The 22122-nt window shown below is 35.5% G+C and overlaps 1 protein-coding gene across 1 annotated transcript; it reads left to right on the plus strand.

Moving 5' to 3' along the window:
* The first annotated feature begins 69 nt into the window (after positions 1-69).
* LOC139974430 (squalene monooxygenase-like) lies at positions 70-21644 on the plus strand. Its single transcript, XM_071981584.1, has 10 exons — positions 70-243; positions 9072-9329; positions 10018-10267; positions 10519-10696; positions 11638-11734; positions 12352-12637; positions 13541-13756; positions 14391-14510; positions 16444-16531; positions 17271-21644. The coding sequence occupies exons 2-10, from the start codon at positions 9219-9221 to the stop codon at positions 17464-17466; spliced, it is 1542 nt and encodes a 513-aa protein (XP_071837685.1). The 5' UTR covers positions 70-243; positions 9072-9218; the 3' UTR covers positions 17467-21644.
* Positions 21645-22122: the final 478 nt, after the last annotated feature.

Below are 22122 nucleotides of genomic sequence, written 5' to 3' on the forward strand. Positions count from 1 at the left end.
ACCTGTAATCATCGATCATGCCATGCATCGTATCATTTTTGCCTAACGACCAAACGACCCGTGCCTGGCGTCAGAAGGTGTCAATCCGTTCCTTCGTACCCTGGTTAGGGAAATTACTGAACTGGTAAAGCCATGATTGCTAAATGGAATACTTTATTGTAGCTGAAATAACCATAAAAAGGACGATTATTTGAGGTATTAGGCAGAACGATCATCGATTCATCAATGTACTTATGGAATAAGGTTAGTTCTTTTCAATGGCATTCTTCAAGTTTAAACCATTCTGTGTCTAGCGTAGGCTGAGGGCATAACATACTGTTAATGTTAAACTTGAAGCATAGGCTAGACCTACCCTAACTTAGAATAGTTATAGGCCTGGTGTATCACAATACAAATTACATGTTGACTTACGTAATAATCCTCACTCAAGGTAACCATGTATGTATTTTACAATAAACACTCTGTAACAATGTATATTCTCTTACACAAAAATTATATTTTTCTATGACAAGAATATATTTATCCTCTAAGAGAAAAAAAAAAAAAAATTCTCTAAGAGAAAATATATGTAGGCCTATATATTCTCCCCCCCCCCCCCCAAAATATACATTTCAGTTAATTTAATACCAGTTCCATAACAGTTTAGCTGCCTTGGACATTTTAAAAAGCTCTCGCTGTAGATCGCAGGAAGTATGAGCTGTGCAAGTGACTTTTCCACGCTTTGCAAGGCTAGGCAAATTGATTACGTAACCTTTAAAGGTGAAGAAGTGGGCAGTGGCGAAAAATGAACGGAAGTCTTACTACAGGGGGTATTTTCAAATGTTGAAATTCTGGTACAGAAAAATCCTTTTCTCCAACAAAATATAAAAATTCTGTAAACAGAAAATATACATATATTGAATACATTATATTCTTATAAATTATATTCTTTGTAAGACAAAAAAACATGTATTCTCAAACTAATTCTGTAAGAAAAATATATTCTGTACGAAAAATATATTCTGTAAGAAAAATATATATGCTATACATAGTACGGAGCGGAGTGCCAATTGAGATGTTTTGTTGTTCATATATATATAGCGGGAGGCCCGTGGTTCGAATCCCGGTGGAGGCTGAAAGTTTTTTCACTGTTCTTGATTTTCCAACTCATTACGATTTTCATTTATATATATATATATATATATATATATATATATATATATATATTAATGGATATATGTGTACATAGCATCAATGAATCCCAAAGCAGGGTTGTTGATTTTTTTTATTTTTTTAAAAAAATCAAAAAAATCGGATTTTTTTGATTTAAATCAGATTTTTTTGATTTAAATCGGATTTTTTTGATTTTTTTAAAACCACATTTCAGTTGGACCCCATTGTTGCCTACATTATCACATATATGCACCCATATCCACCCAGATCATTATATCCCCACATTGGGGATATTATGGTGTTGATCACTTTCAATCTGACCACATGTGACCCACTGCAGTGGCCATTTAATTCATCCAATTTGAACAAAACAAATGAGAGCAACGTATGGTGGTACCAAAAGTTGGTGGTGATCTCATATAGTTCCTGATATTCTCCCATTTGGCTTTTAAACACACTGTGATTGCTATGATGTGGGGATATACGTTGGCGGTTTAACGCCAGCTGATGTCTAGTTTTAATATATAAGCCTTATAGGCCTATAATATATTCAGAATACTTTGCAGGCTAATTAAACCTGGGCCTCAATCAATTTCCCATTGAACACACATGACCTAAGGCTACTGCAAGTCTAAGAATACCAATTCCAGTCATTCACTTGGGGAGCTTGTTTGTGCAAGCACTGTGGGCCTAACACTTCATAGTTTATCCATCAATATACACAGGAAATACATTCTGGTCCACTCCACTAGTGATAATTGGAGATTACACTAACACCTATTGTATTCTGGGGTGTTGTTTGAGCACTTGACTTATGAATTGAAGTGTCATGACTCATGCCTAAGACACCTTGTCCATTGGGCCTATTGATTGTGCCATGGATGGAGGTACCTCCATAATTGTACACAGATCACATAGTGACCACTAGTCATCCAGTGAGCTCATTGCACTATATCATAATCACATGGACATAGCAGAACATTGCCAAGCCTTAGTCTTATCATATCTCAGCTAGAACACACCTAAATACAGTATGTCTGGTAGGAAACAGGATGCCATTTGGCATCATTTCAAGAAAATACCATCCAATACCATGACTGGGTGCCGTGCGAAGTGTAACAACTGTGGGCATGAATTGCAAGGTCTTGTGAAGAGGATGAAAATTCACTACAACAAGTGCTCAGGGAAGGAAGATGAAGGTGGTGCAAGTACTTCAACGCCTGCTCATGGGGATACAACTGGATACAATGAAAGGAATGGTCACCTCCTGTCTATCACCACTGAGTTGTGCCGCAACAAAACCAACCATGCAATACATCACTCAATATATCATATGCATGCATACAACTTTCATGGCATCAAAATATAGCAAACTACATTCCTGATTTTGTAGGGTTTAGCTACAAATTCCAGCGTAATGAGTATGGAAATTTAGTGTGTGAACGAACTACAGTGTACAGTATGTCTGGTTCAAGTAATCTAGGCCTAGTAATTCTGGTACCACAGAGACTGGAAATAATGAGGGGGGTAGCCTGAATGTCTTACAATAAATTATTGTGTGTACTCTAATATAGAATTGGTGATTTGCAATGATTTCAAGCAACTATTCACATAAAAAATGGAAAAGTAGTAAAAGTGATTTAAATCAGTGATTTTTTTGAAAAAAATCATCTGATTTAAATCGCGATTTAAATCAGTGATTTTAATCAAGGTGATTTAAATCAAACAACCCTGTCCCAAAGTGACTCATATTTTATCATGGTTTGCTATTTACAGTACCTCCCTATCCCTCACAAATTCTTACCTAATAATTAGGCTCACCAGTCCTAGAATATCAAAATTTGAGCCCTTTTCTATTAAAAAATAACAGTGCCTACTGTAAACTAAAGCTACAATTGAGCAAACATGTGTCTCCACTGGCAAATCGCAAAATCCAGTTGGCATTTAGCCAGTGAATCGCCTGACTTTTGAGGCCTACTCACTATCATATGCTTCATACTTTGTAAGAGCATCTATACAGCCTTTTAGTTTAGTTTGACGACATTCCAAAGCTCCGACGTCATAATACAAATCAGTCGCCTATTTTCATAGTCTTCAGTACATGATTACAGTAGTTAAGTGTGAAGTCGTAAAAAATGTGAACAATCAGCCTAAAAGTTGCAGAATTAACTTAAAAGTAAGAAACGTACATGTGTGGTGGTGTAAAGTTCATATTTGGTATAATAGTCAGGGTTGGCATTTTCCCGGGGAAAAACCTGTTTTTCCCACTAAGCGGTAAAAACCAGGTAAAAACCGGGAAAAACTGGTAAATACCGGTAAAAACCGCCTCCGTCTCGAAAACTAGTATTAATTGTCCGTAAAATGCAGGGTCATCAGTAGGCACGATATTGTTTCATGACAGGCATATTTTATTGAATATGGAAGTTTCTTAGCTTCATTTTGAGCTATTTTATCACATTCTTATTCGACTTTTTGTGGAAAAAGGAGTATTTTTCGTATTGCACATGTATAGTTATTCTGTCACGATCTCTTAACAGTATGCATTGCCTATTGCCCAAACCATTATAGGTCTACACTGGGACATTCACCCCTCCTAAATTCTTCAGGCCTATTATGTGGCATGAACAGCGGAGGATAGAACGAAGTGGCGAACCATGGCATCCAAAGCCTCAAAGGGACAAGGAACCATATAATAATATAATATTATGTGCTCAGACAGTTCATTCCATTAATACAGTAGGCAACAGTCTATTGAGGTGAACTTCAATCCAGGGGGCTCAATAGAAACTGCTTTGAAACTTTGTAAGGCACATGGGCCCAATTAAAGTATTAAACGCACAATGGCCCTATGGAGCCATTCACACAACCAAACTGTTTACCTTGATGCAAACATGGTCCAATTATTATACAACTTCATGCATGAGTGATTAAACACTTTGAGGTGGACAGGTGAGGTGATACTGGGCACTTCCTGTGTATAGGCTAACTGAAGAGGTAGGAGTATCAACAACACATGTAACTGTTCCAATTGTTACTTATTCTCAAATTAGTTGATGTCACAACAGTCACTTAGTACAGTGCCTATAAGCAATATAAGCATAGTACAGTGCCTAGTGCGAAGTGTGAACAGAGTACAATATATCGCAGACATGAAGTGATCGTTCTTGGATGTGAATCATCATTTGGATCTGAGCGGACTAATGTGGCATGTATAATATGACGAACCATAGCCCTAGGAGGCACCAACAGTTTGATACGAGTCCATTCTCTAGATAATGGAATTATGCATCTCGATAGGAAAATAAAGTTGGTTGATTTGAGCATCCAATATATAATTTATTTGAATTATTTATAATAGTCTAATCGGTAAACTCACAAGTTATAGATCATAGCTGTTCTTTGGATGTAACCCAACCCCCTACCATAAGATGCCATTTTCTTGTAGATTCTATGCTCCTCCACAAGTTCCACATGAGTTTTGAGGAATTCTATATAATTTGAGGTTTTTCCCGGTTTTTCCCAGTTTTTCCCACTTAAATGTGGGAAAAACCTCCCGGTAAAAACCGGTAAAAAACCTGTTTTTACCGGGGCGGTAAAAACCGCCCGGTAAAAACCGGCCAACCCTGATAATAGTGAGTACAGTGTTGTCCTACTTTGCAGAGGTCAAAGGTTAATTTAAGTCAACAGAGGTCAAAGTCTAAAACCTTGTAAACTGAATTAACTCCGATAGTAAAGCTTAAATGAACTTCATAACGTACTTAGAATGTTGATCCACCCCAAGAAAGTTCAAGAAATGAACTGGTTTTGTGAGTGCCAAAGGTCATTTGAAGTCAATAGATTTAAAGTCTGAACTCATTTTAAAAAAGAGAAAGTTAGTCCAGTTTTGTAGACCTTGGATAAAAATGTTGATTCTTGGTACTGTTGCATTGTTCAAAGAGAAATTAACACTATTAACACTATTCTAAACTGTTTAATTTTTTCCCCGATCTAAGACAACGCACAATATCAGTATATCATTGTCATAGTGCATGAACCATTTAGCCTGCATTTATTTCCCTGAATCCTTCCCCGCATCCCCCCCCCCCCCCCTCTTAAGTGAAGTGAATAGAAGTTTTCAAAAAGGAGACAAATCAATCATGCCAGCTCTAAATATTAGACCCCTTAATTCATTCTGCTTGAGTTTATTTTAAAGTTAGATTGTACAGTATGTCACTTGACAACATCTTTGAAGCCTATCCAATTCAATTCATGATCTGGTTATTGGAGCCCTAGTTCTGCATACTTCATATTTTTTGTTTCTGTGCTGCCTAGATCTTCTGTAAGGGAGAGCTCTCAATGCTTTACAGTAGTACCATCTCAACTGAGCTTTTCTTTTGAGTTTTTGTGTTGAAGTCAATCTCTGTATTTTAATGTACATTTATATTGGTTGTTTAGAAACAAAACTTCTTTTGCCATATTCCTGAATTTGATTCTCTGTGATCAAAATAAAGGTTTTTAGACATGTTGCAAACAGTTATAATATAATTGCTGAAATGATACCCTCATACAGGTCTCGTTTGTCTTTTCGATCTCATGAAGGTAAAATGTCAGTCAAATTTGTCTGGTGCCATAGTACGGTAGGCCTGCACATGTAAATGAAACATATAGTCTCCCGAAAGTTACAGTATATAACTTTGCAACATTTGATGAATGAAAGAATTCTTAAATTTATTCAAAACTGACATGTGGTCGCCACATGTACCTTCGTTTTACTAACGAAACAATTTTCTTGTCTTCAACTGCAATGATCACAAGTTAATCATCATCATGCACCTATAGAGCTCTCTATTACACTACTGTGTACATGTATGCGCATTTGTTTTCTTAAAGTGTGTACCTATATCATAGAAACAGTCGTCATGCGAACGATCCGATCGATAAAACCATGACTCATCTTGAACACCTATAAATGCGCACAAACAAAGAAAACTTATTCTTTCTATGTTTATTTTATTGACAATTGCTTCACAGATTTCAAGGGTGTTCTTTCAGATTTTCAGAATACTATATTATTTTCTAACCTTTGGTAATGGTAGGAAAACAAAAGAGTTGTGTTCTCTAACTGGCTGTTGAAAAGCCTTGGCAGCTACAGATATAATCATATGCACCGCATAAAAATTGCTTTCTTAGTGAATATGTGACGAGTAAAATGGAGTGGTTTACTAAATGTAGACACAAAACCCAACCATCATTGATTGATATATATATATATATATATATATATATATATATATATATATATTTATATGTGGTTTAGATGCTATAATCCGAGTCACACCGGCCATATCACTTTAATGATGTGTTAGTATGCTATCAATACTTTTATGGGGCATGTGACTCTATTTAAAATTAACAACTTTAGGCTTAAGATATCCAAAAGACAGTTCTTCATCAAAGGGGCACATTTATTTGCCAGTAAGGGCACATTTGCTATTTTGGGAAAATAGTGGAGGTGGGGGGGAGGGCACATGCCCCCAGTGCCCCTGGCTCCTACCCCCTGTGTGTATCCCCTTTTAAGTATGTTGCAATGTCCAAAAACTCTTACATAGCATCAGTGATGAGGAATTTGTTAAAACATTTTTAATTAGTTCTCTCTTCTTTTTTTCTTTTTTAATGACATTCTTCTTCTATTGTTTTAACTTAAATTAGCTTAAATTTCTTTCAGGATTATCCCTAAATATAGAAAGATCAAAACTGGTCAAATTACAGCATATATACCATACATAGCAGCCTCAGAACATTTTTTTTCTAGACTGAGGCAAGGATCTTCTGATTTGAATTGAATGAAGAAAAATACTTTTGAGGACAAATCAGTTAACAGAAAAGTATATATGAGATATTGTAAAGAAAGATGGAAAGCTGAAGGACATTATTGGCTTAAAGAACCATATTTGGCACCCTGCCAATTGGGAACATTTAAATACTGTATATGCTAATACCACTCTATACTCTCCTCCCATATCATGCTTCAAATCACTCATAATGACAGTACAAACAGTTCCTACCCCTTTTTCTGATAGAAACAGGATAGATTCATTACTGTTCATACTGTCAATATGAGCTAAAAAAGAAGGACATTAAAATACAGTATGGAAAAACAAGTATATTTGGAATTTTTTGAGCTATCTTTTGACATGATGCTAACATTAAGAGGCGGTTCTGTATGGGGTGTCGTGTCTATTATATCATGCATTAATTGCATTATCTAACGCAATTATATATACAATTAATACAAATTGTTTACGTAATTTATGGACCAAACTCTGCTTACACAATGATGTGTCATGGTTAACAGTCTACCATCATAAAAACCTCAGTAAGGAAGCACTTGAGAGTCTTTAAGAAGATTTAAATTTTCTTTCTTTTTTCTGCCAGTTGTGTACTTGACAGAACCAGCAACATATAAACAGAGAGGGGTTAAGTGACTTTGTGTAACAAAGATATTCCAGAGAAATGATTGTATATAGTAAAGTATTTAGAACTACACAGAGAGAATGCATGTGATTTTTAGAGTCACCTTTCCATTATATTGATTTGTAGGACATACAATTGGTCAGTCCAAGTCTAAGAACTTCAGGTAGGTCATTTTGGTTGTGATTCTTAAAGTCATTCTGTTGCTGTGCAGGATATGACATTGGTCATTCCAAATCTAAGAGTTCAGGTAGGTCATTTTGCTTCAGTGATTCTTAAAGTTAGCTTCCATTCTATTGCTTTGTAGGATATTAAATTGGTCATTCCAAATCTAAGAAATTCAGGTACTGTAGGTCATTTTGCTTAAGTGATTCTTAAAGTTAGCTTCGATTCTACTGAGCATTTGTAGGACATTGCATTGGTCTGTCTAAATCTAAGAAATTAAGGTAAGCCACTTTTGTTGTTTTGTTAAAAGTTTTTAAAACTATTAAATATTATTATTACTTCTAAGAGGAACTGTATTTTCCTTTTTTCCCTGCCAAAATGTCTAATGAGTTTGCTGTAATGTAATATATTCTGTTACAATTAAACAACAGAAAGTTATTTTAAAACTGAATTTAAAGATGTTAACTTGCAGACTTTATTCATGAAAATTATTTCTGTGTTTTCTCTATGACAAAAGACTGCATTACAATTTACTTACACAATTCATTTATGCAGGCAATTTCATATCAAAGTTAATATCAAATAAAGCCAATTTTAAAAACCTTTTTTTGTTTTCTTTGCCTGAAACCTTGCTGTTCTTTTGTAGTAAATATCACGCAGGGCTGTTTTAAAAAACCTGATAGGACAGTGGTTATATTCCTAAGAGCGACATAGTAGATTGTCTCAAATTGTACATCAAAGTTATTGCTTGTCCTAAATCGTGTACCGAGTGTATGTACAGTACAGTGTACAGTCAAGTGCAGTGTAAAGTCTAACAGACTACTGTCTGTACATATTCATCAGAAAGACAGAGGTCCTGATACTACTGTAACTGAAGCAACCTATTGATGTAGTGCAACAATGGGAACCATGCTTCCCTTGTCTGTCTAATTTACTTCTTGCTTCAGTTTTTCAAATTTTGTAGGCTATGACTGTGGATTACTCATTGTATATTATATGTGGTAGCTACAAAAGAAGTAGAATAAACCCCAAAATCTTGAAGCTAAAAGAGGACGCCTTATCCACAAGTGTTTTCATTTATAAATTATGTATAGTAGGTCTAGCACAATGATTTCTGGTAGTACTTAAACTTAAAATCTTGGAATTGCACTTAAAAAGCCACCTGCTGTGTAACTTCATTCGTGATTAGTTTTCCTTGCTATGCTTTTAGTGTACGTAGTGTGTGGAGGCCGACACTGTCTTGTCAGTACAAAACAATGATATCAAACTAAAGTATGATATCGATAACTTGGCTCTTATTTCAGATGATTATAAGCCACCTTCAACGTAAAAACCGTTGCTGAAGCAACTTGGAAATCTTTCGCTGGGAGACGAGATCAACAACATCCTTCATCACCTCCGGTAGCCGAGGCTGCTTCCAGCGAGAGTTTTGGACGGAGACGGCTTGCGCTATGTCTCTAGCTTCCCAGTTTCTCCTCCCGTTCTACACAACCGGAGGAGCAGCTTTTCTTTCAGCTGCCCTGGTTGGTCTACTCGGCTTGTACTTTTTCTTTGCATCCAGGGTAAGTCTCTCAAAGGTTGTTCTTGCACGTAGCATTGGCTAATACAGTATATCAGATGAGAGCTTGAAACATCTATACGTAGATTTTAATACGCCCTCCCTATGAGTTTCTTAGCATTTGTGATTCTTGTCAAGATTAAAATTGTCTGAAAGGGTAGCTGATATTACATAAATGCAATATTTATTTTCCTTGGACGAAAAGCAACTTTTGGTTTTCACACTGCAAGTTGCATGATACATTTTCAATACCATTATAATGTTGTTGTCTTAGAAATTACTGTTATATAGTGACTGACGAGTGAAAACAAAGATTACCGCTCATACTGTTTCAAATAATCAGAGCAATAAACATTGGATTCTTACAACAAACACGACAGTAATACATTTATGATCATTAGGATCGCTACGCAGCATATTTGCATAAATTTGGTTTTAGCAAATTTCCATCTTTACACTCATATTTCAAATGATAAGTTGACTAGTCATACTAATGAACTGCCTTCTCTTTTTTCTATTCTTTTCTTTTTGGGTATTTGCTTACAAAATCTATAAATTATCTATCTATTCAGGAAATACATTTTCCAGATGCACCACCAATGTGGTAACATGTTGCTTGTGACATAAATAGTTTTCGTTAAAGAAACCTGAATGATTTTTGTTTGTTTTTGTTTCATTTCCCTCTTACTAAGAGCTTCAAGGTGAAGAAGAGCAACTCTACCCACAATGCCTTCCACCAGCGATGCGAATCGGGTACTACGGACGAGACGGAGATCATCATCGTCGGGTCTGGTATCCTGGGCTCTGCGATGGCTGCCGTTCTCGGTCACGATGGCCGACGGGTGACGGTGATCGAACGGGATTTGAAACAACCGGATAGGATAGTCGGAGAATTATTGCAACCGGGAGGGTATGAGGCCGTCAAAGCTCTGGGACTCAAAGGTGAGTCGAACAAATCTTCTTCAGTCTTTTTCAAAAGATTTGTGGTTCACAATTTCCTGATCAGTTTTCTAGTTACCTTTTAAACGTATCCATCACATTCAACCTGTGCCAAAGTTAAGCACTTTTAGTTTAGATTTCAAAGTATTATGATAAAAGAAATTTATGTTGTGTTATCATGTTTTCCTATTTTTGAAGAGATTCGCTTTTGTTAATTTTGCTTTTTTTCCTTCCTCTTACACACACATCCTTAGATTGTGTTGAAGGCCTGGATGCCCATGAGGTCAAAGGTTACATCATACATGACATTGAGAGTAAGATATCCGTAGAGGTTCCCTACCCATCACAGGAGGAGGACGTTTATAGCGGTAGATCTTTCCATCACGGTAGATTTGTCATGGGTCTAAGAAAAGCTGCCAGGGCGCAACCAAGGTAGTGTCCAGCAAATTCTATCTACATTCTATCTCATTATATAAGATTATATTCTATAATACTATACTGTATTGCATTGTACATGGGTTTGCATTGTATTATAATGCACTGTGTTGTAATTTACATTGTTTTGCACTGTATTGCATAGCTTTTTGCTTGCATTGCATTGAATTGCACTGTATTTATTGTACAGTGATTTGCAACGTATTGTAAATGCATTGTATGTTATATCACTGCATTGCATTGCACTGGATTACATATGTGATTGCATTGTATTAATTTACATTGTATTGTAATGCACTGTATTGTAATTTGACATTGTTTTGCACTGTATTACATTGATTTAAGCTCTCATTGCATTGAATTGCACTGTATTAAATACTGTGCATTGTTTTGCACTGTATTGCATTGCATTGTATGTTATATCACTGCATTAAGTTGCATTGCATTGGATTACATATGTGATTGCACTGTTTTTAATTGATATTGTATTGAAATGCACTATGGTATATCACTGCATGACATTGCATTGCATATGTGTATTGGATTGTATTGTATTTACATCGTTGTGTAATGTACTGTTTTGTATCATATCGAGACGGTATGTTCATATAAAGTGGGAAGCTTAAACTGAAAGTCCAGTGAGAACTGGGAGCTTTACATTAGTGGCACAAAATGTCTGTACAGAACAGCAGTATAAATAACCCAATTTGGTCAAATGTGTCCTTCTGTACATTGTTTAAGTTGAAATTCTTTTGAGAGGTGGAAACCTTCTTGCAAGTTCCAGCCCCAGTCATAGATTTGTGAAGCCTAGGTTGAAATTCCTGGTGGCCATTATTCAAACTAGATTAAATGTACTGAACCCACACCATTCAGTTTAAGCCATTCATGCCGTGTAAGTGCTGTAATAAATGACAATTTCCTCTCTGTCATATTAACAGTGTCAGCTACATCGAAGGCGTGGTCACTAAAATCATGGAACAAGATGGCGTCATCACCGGGGTAACATACCGACAGAAGGACACAGAAGAAATCAAGGTAAGTTTCTTCCACCTGAACAGTAACCCTTTTTGTTATAACCTTTTCTTCAAGTGGGTGAGAGGGTGGGGGCAGGGGTGGAGGAGGGAGGGTACATGGGAAAGATGAATGGGAAATTTTAAAAAGTTCCTTTTTTGAAGTAAAATTTCTAACCCCATAAAACATGTTCAATTAGGTATACATAATATTGAGAGTTTGGACATCATTAGTAGTTTGTAGCCTACAAATATGCCCGAAAGAAAAGAACAGTCACATATCATCGCAACTTGTTTACTGCCATTTCTGAGAGCATTTCTCACCATTGTTTGAGCACTACAATCACAACCGCTCTGGACTGCGTTTATGCCCACCACGTACACTTAGGGCCCGCTACAGATACTCATTTGTGCCTAACTCTATCCATATTTAATTCACAAGTGAGAAGATAAGTTTCTTATTTGTAGGACTTGCTGTATATTTGTTTGTATTACTGTATGTGTATCGCAGTCTATTGATACTTATACTATTGCTTTTCTTTTTTCTTTTCTTTTTTCGTTTACGACCTGTGTAAGTCGAATTTCCGATTGTGGACAATAAATTCAAATTCAATTCAATGACACTCTTCTCATTTCTCTCAGAATATTACTGCGCCTCTCACCATCGTAGCCGACGGATGCTTCTCCAAATTTCGTAAAACTCTCGTCAACACCAAACCGCAGACGTCTTCTCACTTTGCCGGTTTGATCATCAAAGACTGCCCTCAATTTAAGGACAATCATGCGGAACTGGTCCTGGCGAAACCGTCGCCGATTCTGATCTACAAAATAGCGTCCCACGATACCAGAGTACTTGTGGATATCCCGGACAAAATGCCAAAGGATATGAAAGGATACATGTTGGAAAATATACTCCCTCAGTTGCCAGGTGACTAATTGTTCTTAACAATAATGATATGTTTACAATATTGGAATCTAGTGCTATATGTGTAGCAATTGTGATGAAAGTATATTCTACCTGGGGATATATTCCATGGTTCATTTGTAATTCCATCCTCACGAAGGAGTATTTGTGTCTGTATGCCTTTGTCGTACCAAAATTCTCTTAGAGCTACTGTTTGGGTTTCATTATAAAAAGTTACGAAACTATCAACTTCATTCACTCCTCACTGCAATTTTGGGTTAATTACCAACGGCAACATTTTCTTCGATTCATTAGACTTTGGGCATGAGTAATTAATTCACTAATAAAACAAAGTAACAAATTATTTAAGCTCAGGATAGTGTGGTATAAGATGTTAGGTTGTTAACACAACCTGGTTACTAAAAAAAAACGTTTTCATTATTTGGAACATCTTTGACCATTAAATTGGCATCCTGTTTTGGTCTCCTTTTGTTTACCTTTTCTTATTTTGCGTTTCTTTTGTTCCGTCAACTAACCCCCCCCCTTCCCTCCCAATCTTTTGTTTTTCTTTGTGCATGTTTATGCACATGTTGACAGGGTGAGGTTCATATTGATTTCACTTTTGTAAACAAAGCCAATGTTTGGAGCTTTTTTATGGTTTATCCGATCCTTATGGCTCTGAGGAGCTGTTTTATAGCATTATATTCAAAGAAATCTCCAATGTCAGGATCATATTTTCATTGTTTGTAAAACAATGCATGTCTTGATTCAAAATTAGCATATCATACCATTGTATTCGCTACGTTGGGTTATCCTGATTTTTATTTCTATTTCATAAAGTTGTTTACTCCTCATTCTTCTCACGTCCATAATATTAATCCTCTCGTACAGCAACAACGACTACAACATTTTTCTTTATATATGCAGATCACATCAAAGAGTCTTTCCACGATAGTGTGGTCAATGGAGGCATCCGTAGCATGCCGAACAGCTTCCTACCCCCGGCTCCCATAGAGAAATCGGGGGTACTCCTCCTCGGCGATGCTTATAATATGAGACACCCACTCACTGGAGGTGGTATGAGCGTGGCGCTGAATGACGTAAAGTTGTGGAGGGAACTGTTTAAAGAAATGAAGAATGTAGGTAAGAACGTTTGAGGACATGTATATCTGGAACAGAGAGGAGAAGTGAAAACATGAAAATGAAAACACACCAAGATAAAAAGCAATGTCCCCACACCCCTTCCACAACCTCCCAAATCAATTACTTGGATGGCAACAGTAATTTGCTCTACAAGTTAGCTACAAGGCTGTAAACTTGAATTTTTTTTTTTTTTTTTAATAATATCATTAAAATCATTCAAAATGAAAGTCATTGTAGATCCTCATCAACTGTGCCCAAAGCTGGTATTCAATTTCACCAAACCTACACATCTCTCCTAGGGTGTACATGTTGGTCATTCTTTGTTTACATATTGCTACATTTTGCAGACTTGAACCCAATTTGCCTGTTCTGACAACTAAACAGTAGGACCTGGTCGTAATCTGATGGAAAAATCCTTAAAAATTTTGCCCTGATGTTACCATGGATATAGATATAAAAAACTCATAAGGATAGGAAGTTCACTTTTGTACCCTCATGGGTTTTACTAGACGAACGAGAACTTTCTCATGGGAAAGATGTGCACAATTGCTTTAAAAAGGGTTGCCAAATTTTCCTGTGATTCATTTTAATCAATATTTTTAGTATTAAATATGTTCCATTTTCTTCTCTTCAGGAGACTATGAAGCAATGTCGAAAGCCCTGAGGCTCTTCCATTGGCAGAGAAAGAGATCTCATTCTTTTGTGGTCAACGTGCTGGCTCAAGCCCTCTACGCTCTCTTTGCCGCACAAGACGGTGAGTCGTCTTGTGTGAATATAGTGTGATTATAGTGTGATTCTAGTGTGAATATAGTGTGATTATAATGTAATTATAGTGTGAATATAGTGTGATTATAGTGTAATTATAGTGTGAATATAGTGATTATAGTGTGATTATAGTGTGAATATTGTGTGATTATAGTGTGAATATAGTGTGATTATAGTGTGAATATAGTGTGATTATAGTGTGATTATAGTGTGAATATAGTGTGAATATAGTGTGATTGTAGTGTGATTGTAGTGTGATTATGGTGTGAATAGTGTGATTGTAGTGTGATTATAGTGTGAATATAGTGTGATTGTAGTGTGATTATAGTGTGAATATAGTGTGATTATAATGTAATTATAGTGTGATTATAGTGTAATTATAGTGTGAATATAGTGATTATAGTGTGATTATAGTGTGAATATTGTGTGATTATAGTGTGATTATAGTGTGAATATAATGTGATTATAGTGTGATTGTAGTGTGATTGTAGTGTGATTATGGTGTGAATAGTGTGATTGTAGTGTGAATATAGTGTGATTATAATGTAATTATAGTGTGAATATAGTGTGATTATAGTGTGAATATAGTGATTATAGTGTGATTATAGTGTGAATATTGTGTGATTATAGTGTGAATATAGTGTGATTATAGTGTGAATATAGTGTGATTATAGTGTGAATATAGTGTGATTATAGTGTGAATATTGTGTGATTATAGTGTGAATATAGTGTGAATATAGTGTGATTGTAGTGTGATTGTAGTGTGATTGTAGTGTGATTATGGTGTGAATAGTGTGATTGGAGACCTACATTGGTTGCCAATATCTGCCTTTATCGAATTTAAGGTAGCATACGCCCATTAAAAGCCCTATTGGCTTACAAACTAAATCACAAAAGTAATGTGGTCTCTAAGTCTAGATAGAAGTTCTCACTAGCTAAACGCTACCGATCACCGGATAGCTGACAAGTTGGCCTTTCATGGCACCATCAATTTTCTGTATCATGACCATGTAGATTTTTTTGCTATCCGAGCCGGAAGTGTTCCTCACCTCTTCACTCAGTAGTAAACAATTTTTGTACGCTGCTCCTGGGAGGCCTAAAGGGGTCGAAAATTGCCTCAATTGACCCAATTTTCTCACCACATGTACTTGCATTCATGCTCTTCAACATGCAAGCCACAAAAAACTAGATCATGATTGATAACAGGTCAAAAAAGAGTGTTCTCCTGCTGCTTTTTGGCACTTTCCCTGAAGGAGAACAATCGAGCGGATGGATATAGACGCTAATAGGAGTATGCCACCTTAAGCTGCTGCTCCTCACCTACAAGTGTTTGAATTGAATGGACCCTGAATTACCTGCAGATCTTATTGAGCCCATATCAACCATGCCGTGACTTGAGGTCCTCTAATCAGACACTTCTTAAAGATCCAAAGGCCAGACTTTCTTCATTGTGGTTCCAAGGCTTTCAAAATCACTGCCCCTACATTGTAGAACGACATCCCTCTTAACATCAGGAAAAGCGACCTCATTTAAATGTTCCAAATCCCAGCTGATCACATTTCTGCTTTGTAGATATTTTCATCTTAAGCACTTGACAGCGCCTTTGAACAAGCCTGGATTTATGGTGCATTATTAAGTGATTTATTTACGTTGGAAAGCCTGCCCCCATTGAGGGCAGAAGTCACTCCTTTACCAGTTAGTTTCCTTTAATCAACTGCTTGATGTCCGACCCAATTAAAATACATTCATGACTGTGGTGGGGTGGGGGGGGTGGGGTTTGGGGAGGTAAAATATTTCTTCTCCCTTGATGTCAGTAATGGAGAATCAGAGGGTGATATACAGTACAGTAACATTTCAGTCACACGCTTGTATTAATGCATCGTAAAATATGTTTAAAGACTCGGTATGCAATTCTATTACAGAGCACCTCATGAAGTTACGACAAGCCTGCTTTCGATATTTCCGTTTGGGAGGAGTAGCAGTTTCTGGGCCCGTTGGTCTTTTATCAGTGTGAGTAGAAACTTTTATACCCCAGCATTGAACTTTGAAGAGAGCAATACACAGAACTCAGTTCCCATTCAACTGCCCCGGCAACAGACCTTCCCCACATTTTACCACCATCTCCCCCTTCTCCATCTCCATCCCCCTTCCCCCACCCTTTGAAGCACCTTTGTGTCGACCAGCACTTCCTCTTACATCTCAATCTACGATTCAGAAGACTTAAACCTAAAATATCTAAGAATAATAATATGAATAAAAACATTCATTGAAACCTAGCTATCTAAGAATAATACTATGTGATTAACATATCCATCGAAACCTAGCTATCTAAGAATAATATTATCAATAAACGTACCCATTGGAAGAAGTTATATTGTACAATATTTTATGCCAAGCCAGAGAGCATAAGATTCTCACCAACCCTCCCCCTGCCCCTCCCCTGCCCCTCCCCTGCCCAATATAGATTGTTTGTGACCCATCAACAAAATCACAGGAATAAATTAATGGCAAGTTTTCAGCAAACTTGATTCATTTCTTCTACAAAAAATAACAGACTATCCATGTATTTCTCCAATTGTAAAAAAAAAATAAAAAAATAAAAAAATAATAATATTCAGTTTTCAAAATGTGTTGGTGATGCAATACCACACATTATTCATTCAATCTAACATAGGACATATATTAAGTACTAAGTTAATTAAATATATTAATTATATATTAAGTAATAAATTTCTGTCTTTTGTTTCAGTCTTAGCCCGAATCCAGTCGTTCTGATTGGGCATTTCTTCGCTGTGGCCGTCTATGCAATCCTTTTCACATTCCGAGACAGACCTTGGTATTTGATGCCCTTAGCGGTAATGGATTCATTCTTAATATTCATCAAGGCTTGCGGAGTTTTATTTCCTTTGATATTTTCCGAATTTCACATGGTGTTGAGCTGCTGAAAGAAAATCGTCTTTCCGTTTTGCAATATTTTTCTTTGTTTGTCTGTCTGCCGCTGGTTTGGTCGGTCTGCAGCTGGTAGAAGTTTCTCATCTTTAAGAGAGTCTTTTAATATCTAATATTAATTTCTCTATCCATGCATTGTGTTTTGTTTTGATTGCACACTAAAATATTATCCAAAGTGAAGTAGTTTAGATTTAATAGCAAATTAAAAAAAAAACATTCCTTAGCATATGTGTTTTTGATAGCTTACAGTAATGAGATTTTATCTTGAAAATCATTCTGTTTATTCACCCTGGCTTTGTGTGAAAAAAAAAATGTGGATATTTTTTTATAAATCAAACAGTAAAATCTTCTTTAAAACTTATCCAAATGAATATCTATATATTAATATATAAATATATGACTCTCTATGGCTGAAAGATAGATGCACACAGTACTGTTTGTGACCGTAGCGATTTTATTTATTTATTTTTTCCACTTTGAAAAAAATGAAATGAAGGGATATATATTTTCTTAGATCATGTTTAAATAAAAAACAGTTATGAGGTTGATTCTTTGAACTCTAGAGGCTCTTTTCTTTGGAAATAAACAACTGTTTGTCGTTCAATTAAATAGCTCCCCGTTCTGGATTTATTTTTGATCCATTATCTTCATTTTCTCTGAATATCTTTTTGCTGAGCAAGTTTGACGAAATGTAATGAAGCAAGTTAATTTCCTCTCCGTTTATTTGGGAAAAAACAAAACAAATTTGTACTCATTTTCTAACTCTCGCATTTATATATTTAATGTTGATTTGTTTTGTTTCTGGGTTTATTTATTTGTTTGTATTTTTGATACAGTTAAAACAGCATTTCGTACATCAATTTATTTTCCCAAAAAATTTAGGCTGCACAGAAAGGTTACCTTCAACCATTTTTATACAAAGAACAGTAAAGGCTGAAAACTTGAATTAATGGAGCACCTTATGGAAAGAGTTTCTTTTTCTATTAAATTTATACGAAGGGATATTATCGTAAGGAAAGTACTCTTTTGGTGGAAGATAATTTGCTTCAAAAAAGTATATTTCATACTTTTATCTTCTATTCAGTGCAATCACAGTTTGCATCATATATCATCTTTTTGTTCTGAGGGGCGGGGGGGGGGGGGGCAGGGTGGTGTGGTGGGTGGATGTGTATATTGTGGAAATTATATGAAATTGCACACACTTTCAATTTGCAAAAGTATGTGAATTTGTATGTAAGATTTGTCAAAGCTAAACTTTCCAAAAGTTAAGTTTAACACATATATATTGCCAGTTCACCCAAGTTTGTTTTAGGGCTACACAAGTTGAAAGTCTTCTGTTTTCAACAATCAATGGTCTCCTTGTGGGCAAATAGATTTCATAGTTTGTTAGTTGTAAAATTATTGAGCACAACCTTTTCAGTTAGACGGTGACCTAGAAACAGACCTTAATTTATAGACTGTGTAAACATGCCTGGAATGGCCCCATTTGATTTTTATTCCGCCCTTGTTATTCACATTTATAACAAAAAGAATCAACCTTTGCAAAAGCTTCTTTCTGATCAATATTGAATTTTTTACAAACTGGGCTGAACTATTGTCACACGGGGTAAATACTAGCACTGTGACCCTTTTATAAAGTTGACTTTCTAGAAAAAACATGAAATGGTCGTTTACCTATTAGAAGGGAATCCGAAGAAACATTATGCTGAAAACCTCTGTTTTTAATTTGATAGAGCAAAAATATCACAATTCAAGAGGTCATCTGTTTTGAATATGGTTTGAGCCAAAAGAATTTGTTACTTTTTTTTTCAAAATGTATGTAAAATATCCCTTTTCCAGTTTTATTGTCAGCTTAGTTCCATTAATCATTTTGGTTAACATCTGTAGACCTTGTTAGTTTAACATAGCCCATCGATACAAAATATTAAGAATTCATAAACATATATCTAATTCACTCAGCGTTGAAGTCAGTCTCAGCTGACAGCTATCATAAAGTATTTTGTCTCCCTTCCCTCCTATCCTCCAAACCCCCTTTGTTTTGTTTTTCCACCTCATATATCCTATACCACCTACATTTCAGGGGAAATTATTAACCATCATCCGAGGCAACCAAAACCAGATCTGGAGGTTGTCTGGGCAGATGACAAGTTATTTACATCAAATTCAGATTGCATTGTAAATAAATACCCCCAAATATGTGTAAAAATGGTTTAATAATGGTTTTTCCCTCCATTACTTTGGAGATAATGAAAATAAAACAGAAAATTATTGCTAGGCCTGTGATCCACCCGAAAGGGAGTTCTACCTGGCCCCAAACTGGTGTTCTACTCATCCAACTATTGTTCTACTCGTGGCTAATATGTACACATCTCTCCCTACAAGTGTACATATTAGCCATTCTTTTGTTATTTTGTTACATTTCATCGGGCAACTAAATTTGCTGTTCTGACATTCCAAAAAGTAAAACCCTTCTGTCTTAGATACAACCAGAAAATAAGAAATCCTTAAAAACAATTGCCCTGAAGTTTAGTAGGATGGTTAAAATATTGATTATGAATCTTGTTAATTTTGTCATCGATGAAGATTGAACTTGTAGTTCGATTAATAACCATTATTTTAACAAATTTATCATAATAACCAGCAAACTGGATCAATAGCTTTTCAACAGCAGCTTTTATATATGGTCTTATTAATTTCTGATTTTTTTCCTATTAATTTGGCAATAAATTGATCAATCAATAACTTTTTGACAATTTGACAAAATACAAATTTGTAATGTGCTAATATGTTTTTGCAACAGTAACAAAATACTACCTTTCTCACCTGTTTTTGAGAATGAGCGCTAACATCATAAATATTGAAATGGTTTCTTCTTTCTACATTGTTAAAATAACGAAACTAATTCCACCTTGTATTTACTGCAGCTAATCCTTTTAGTTGATTATATGTTTGCAAAATATTTAAAAAAAATTAGACGGCCTGATTTTCTTCAATCCTAACAGTATCTATTTGAGATCTTCTTCTTGTTGATTGCATTATAATAATTTATTGTGCATTATAATGCATTATATATGCATTATATGCATTAAATGCATATATATGCATTATAATATATTGTTATTATTTATTGTTATTTATATTGCAGTGGGAATTCGATGTTGAAACATGATGTTAAAGCTAGGTTTTAGGTTAATGTACGTGGATATACAAACAAATTGTGTTTTCTTTTCACAACTGTTATGCATTACATATTGGTATGTAAATTAAGTAAATGGTAAAATATATCTACATGTTAGATACCACCTTTGCTGCATGGTATGTTTCACACAATTGGTACTGTTTCATATATGCAAGCAGAACGGGGGGGGGGGGGGGGGGGAAAATCGTGGTTAGTTTGACCCAAAACTGTAAAATATTCATGTGTAACTTTCTTCAGGGCCAGTGTCATTCTTTATTTTTTTTAAATGGTAGAAATCCTTTTTTTACACATTTAGCGGCTGATTTGAAGAACTTATATAAAAAGAGGTCTGGGGAAAAAAATCATGGTTAAGTTTGACCCAAACTGTAAAATATTCATGTGTAATTTTCTTCTGGGCCAGTGTCAATACTTATTTTTAAAAAATGGTAGAAATCCTTTTTTTTGTTACACATTTAGCGGCTGATTTGAAGAACTTATATAAAAAGAGGTCTGGTTAAAATATCTCTCTTACATATCTATTGATATGTGACTGCATTGTTAAGAAAAATGTAAAAACAGTCAAAACATTTTCCTAAATTGTGGAAAACTTAAATATTTAGATGCTGATTGTATTTTGGAAAGAGGACGTAGGACTTGACTTTTATTATATATTTTTTCGTAGAAATGAGAAAGGAATAAATTTATTTTACACAAAATACGTTATACCCTCATTGCTTAGTCCATGATACCTGTCTTCAATAGTGTTGTTGTTGTGGTTTTCTATTTTTGTTTGTTTTTATCGTTGTGTATTTAATACTTTCGACTGACAAGTTTGTTTCTGTCCATACATCTTGAATGATTTTTCGGACATCTGTTCATAATTTTTGTTTGTTCTCGTTTAAATGTTACTACCTATCGTGCATTTTTGCAATGGGTCGCACCAAACACTTTGCTGGTGAGAGATGGAATGAAAAATAAAGTATGCAATGAAAATTATCTATTTTTTTTTGGCACTTTTCTTTTTTACCTGTATGCAATTCAGGGGTGGCAGAGATGGGAAGGTGAGTGGGGGTGGGAGGGAGGGATCACAGGAGGCCTGGAAAGTGGTACAAATGCACAGAGGAAACCATTTTGTCATAAGTTAGGTTTGAAGTTTGAGTGGATTGTCCCCCTCAAATCGAATTCACATGTTCCGCTACCCCTCAAGGGTTTGGATTTGAAATCTCTTCGACAATCAGATGGAATGAAAAAGGAAGTATACAATGGAAATGATCTATTTTGTCTACTTTATTTCTGTAGTATTTTCTACCTGTATGTCCCACTGCCTGTCAAATTTATGGATCCACCTCAGCCGCTTGTAATGTTATTGAGAAGTTAGATTTGACAAACAAGAGGAACTTGGTTGCACTTGTATTGAATATGATTGTGATCTGATCATGTTAGTGAAATTTAATTATCTCTAAAAGTTAACGGA

The sequence above is a fragment of the Apostichopus japonicus genome, chromosome 9 (genome assembly GCF_037975245.1).
Source record: "Apostichopus japonicus isolate 1M-3 chromosome 9, ASM3797524v1, whole genome shotgun sequence".
NCBI classification, from domain to species: Eukaryota; Metazoa; Echinodermata; class Holothuroidea; order Aspidochirotida; family Stichopodidae; genus Apostichopus; species Apostichopus japonicus.

What these genes read in the sequence shown, in the direction of transcription:
- LOC139974430 (XM_071981584.1), top strand. Translation starts at nt 9,219, where the DNA reads ATGTCTCTAGCTTCCCAGTTTCTCCTCCCGTTCTACACAACCGGAGGA. An exon ending in GCTGCCAGGGCGCAACCAAG is followed by an intron (nt 10,697 to 11,637) that starts GTAGTGTCCAGC and finishes TCATATTAACAG; the next exon opens with TGTCAGCTACATCGAAGGCG. An exon ending in AGGACACAGAAGAAATCAAG is followed by an intron (nt 11,735 to 12,351) that starts GTAAGTTTCTTC and finishes CATTTCTCTCAG; the next exon opens with AATATTACTGCGCCTCTCAC.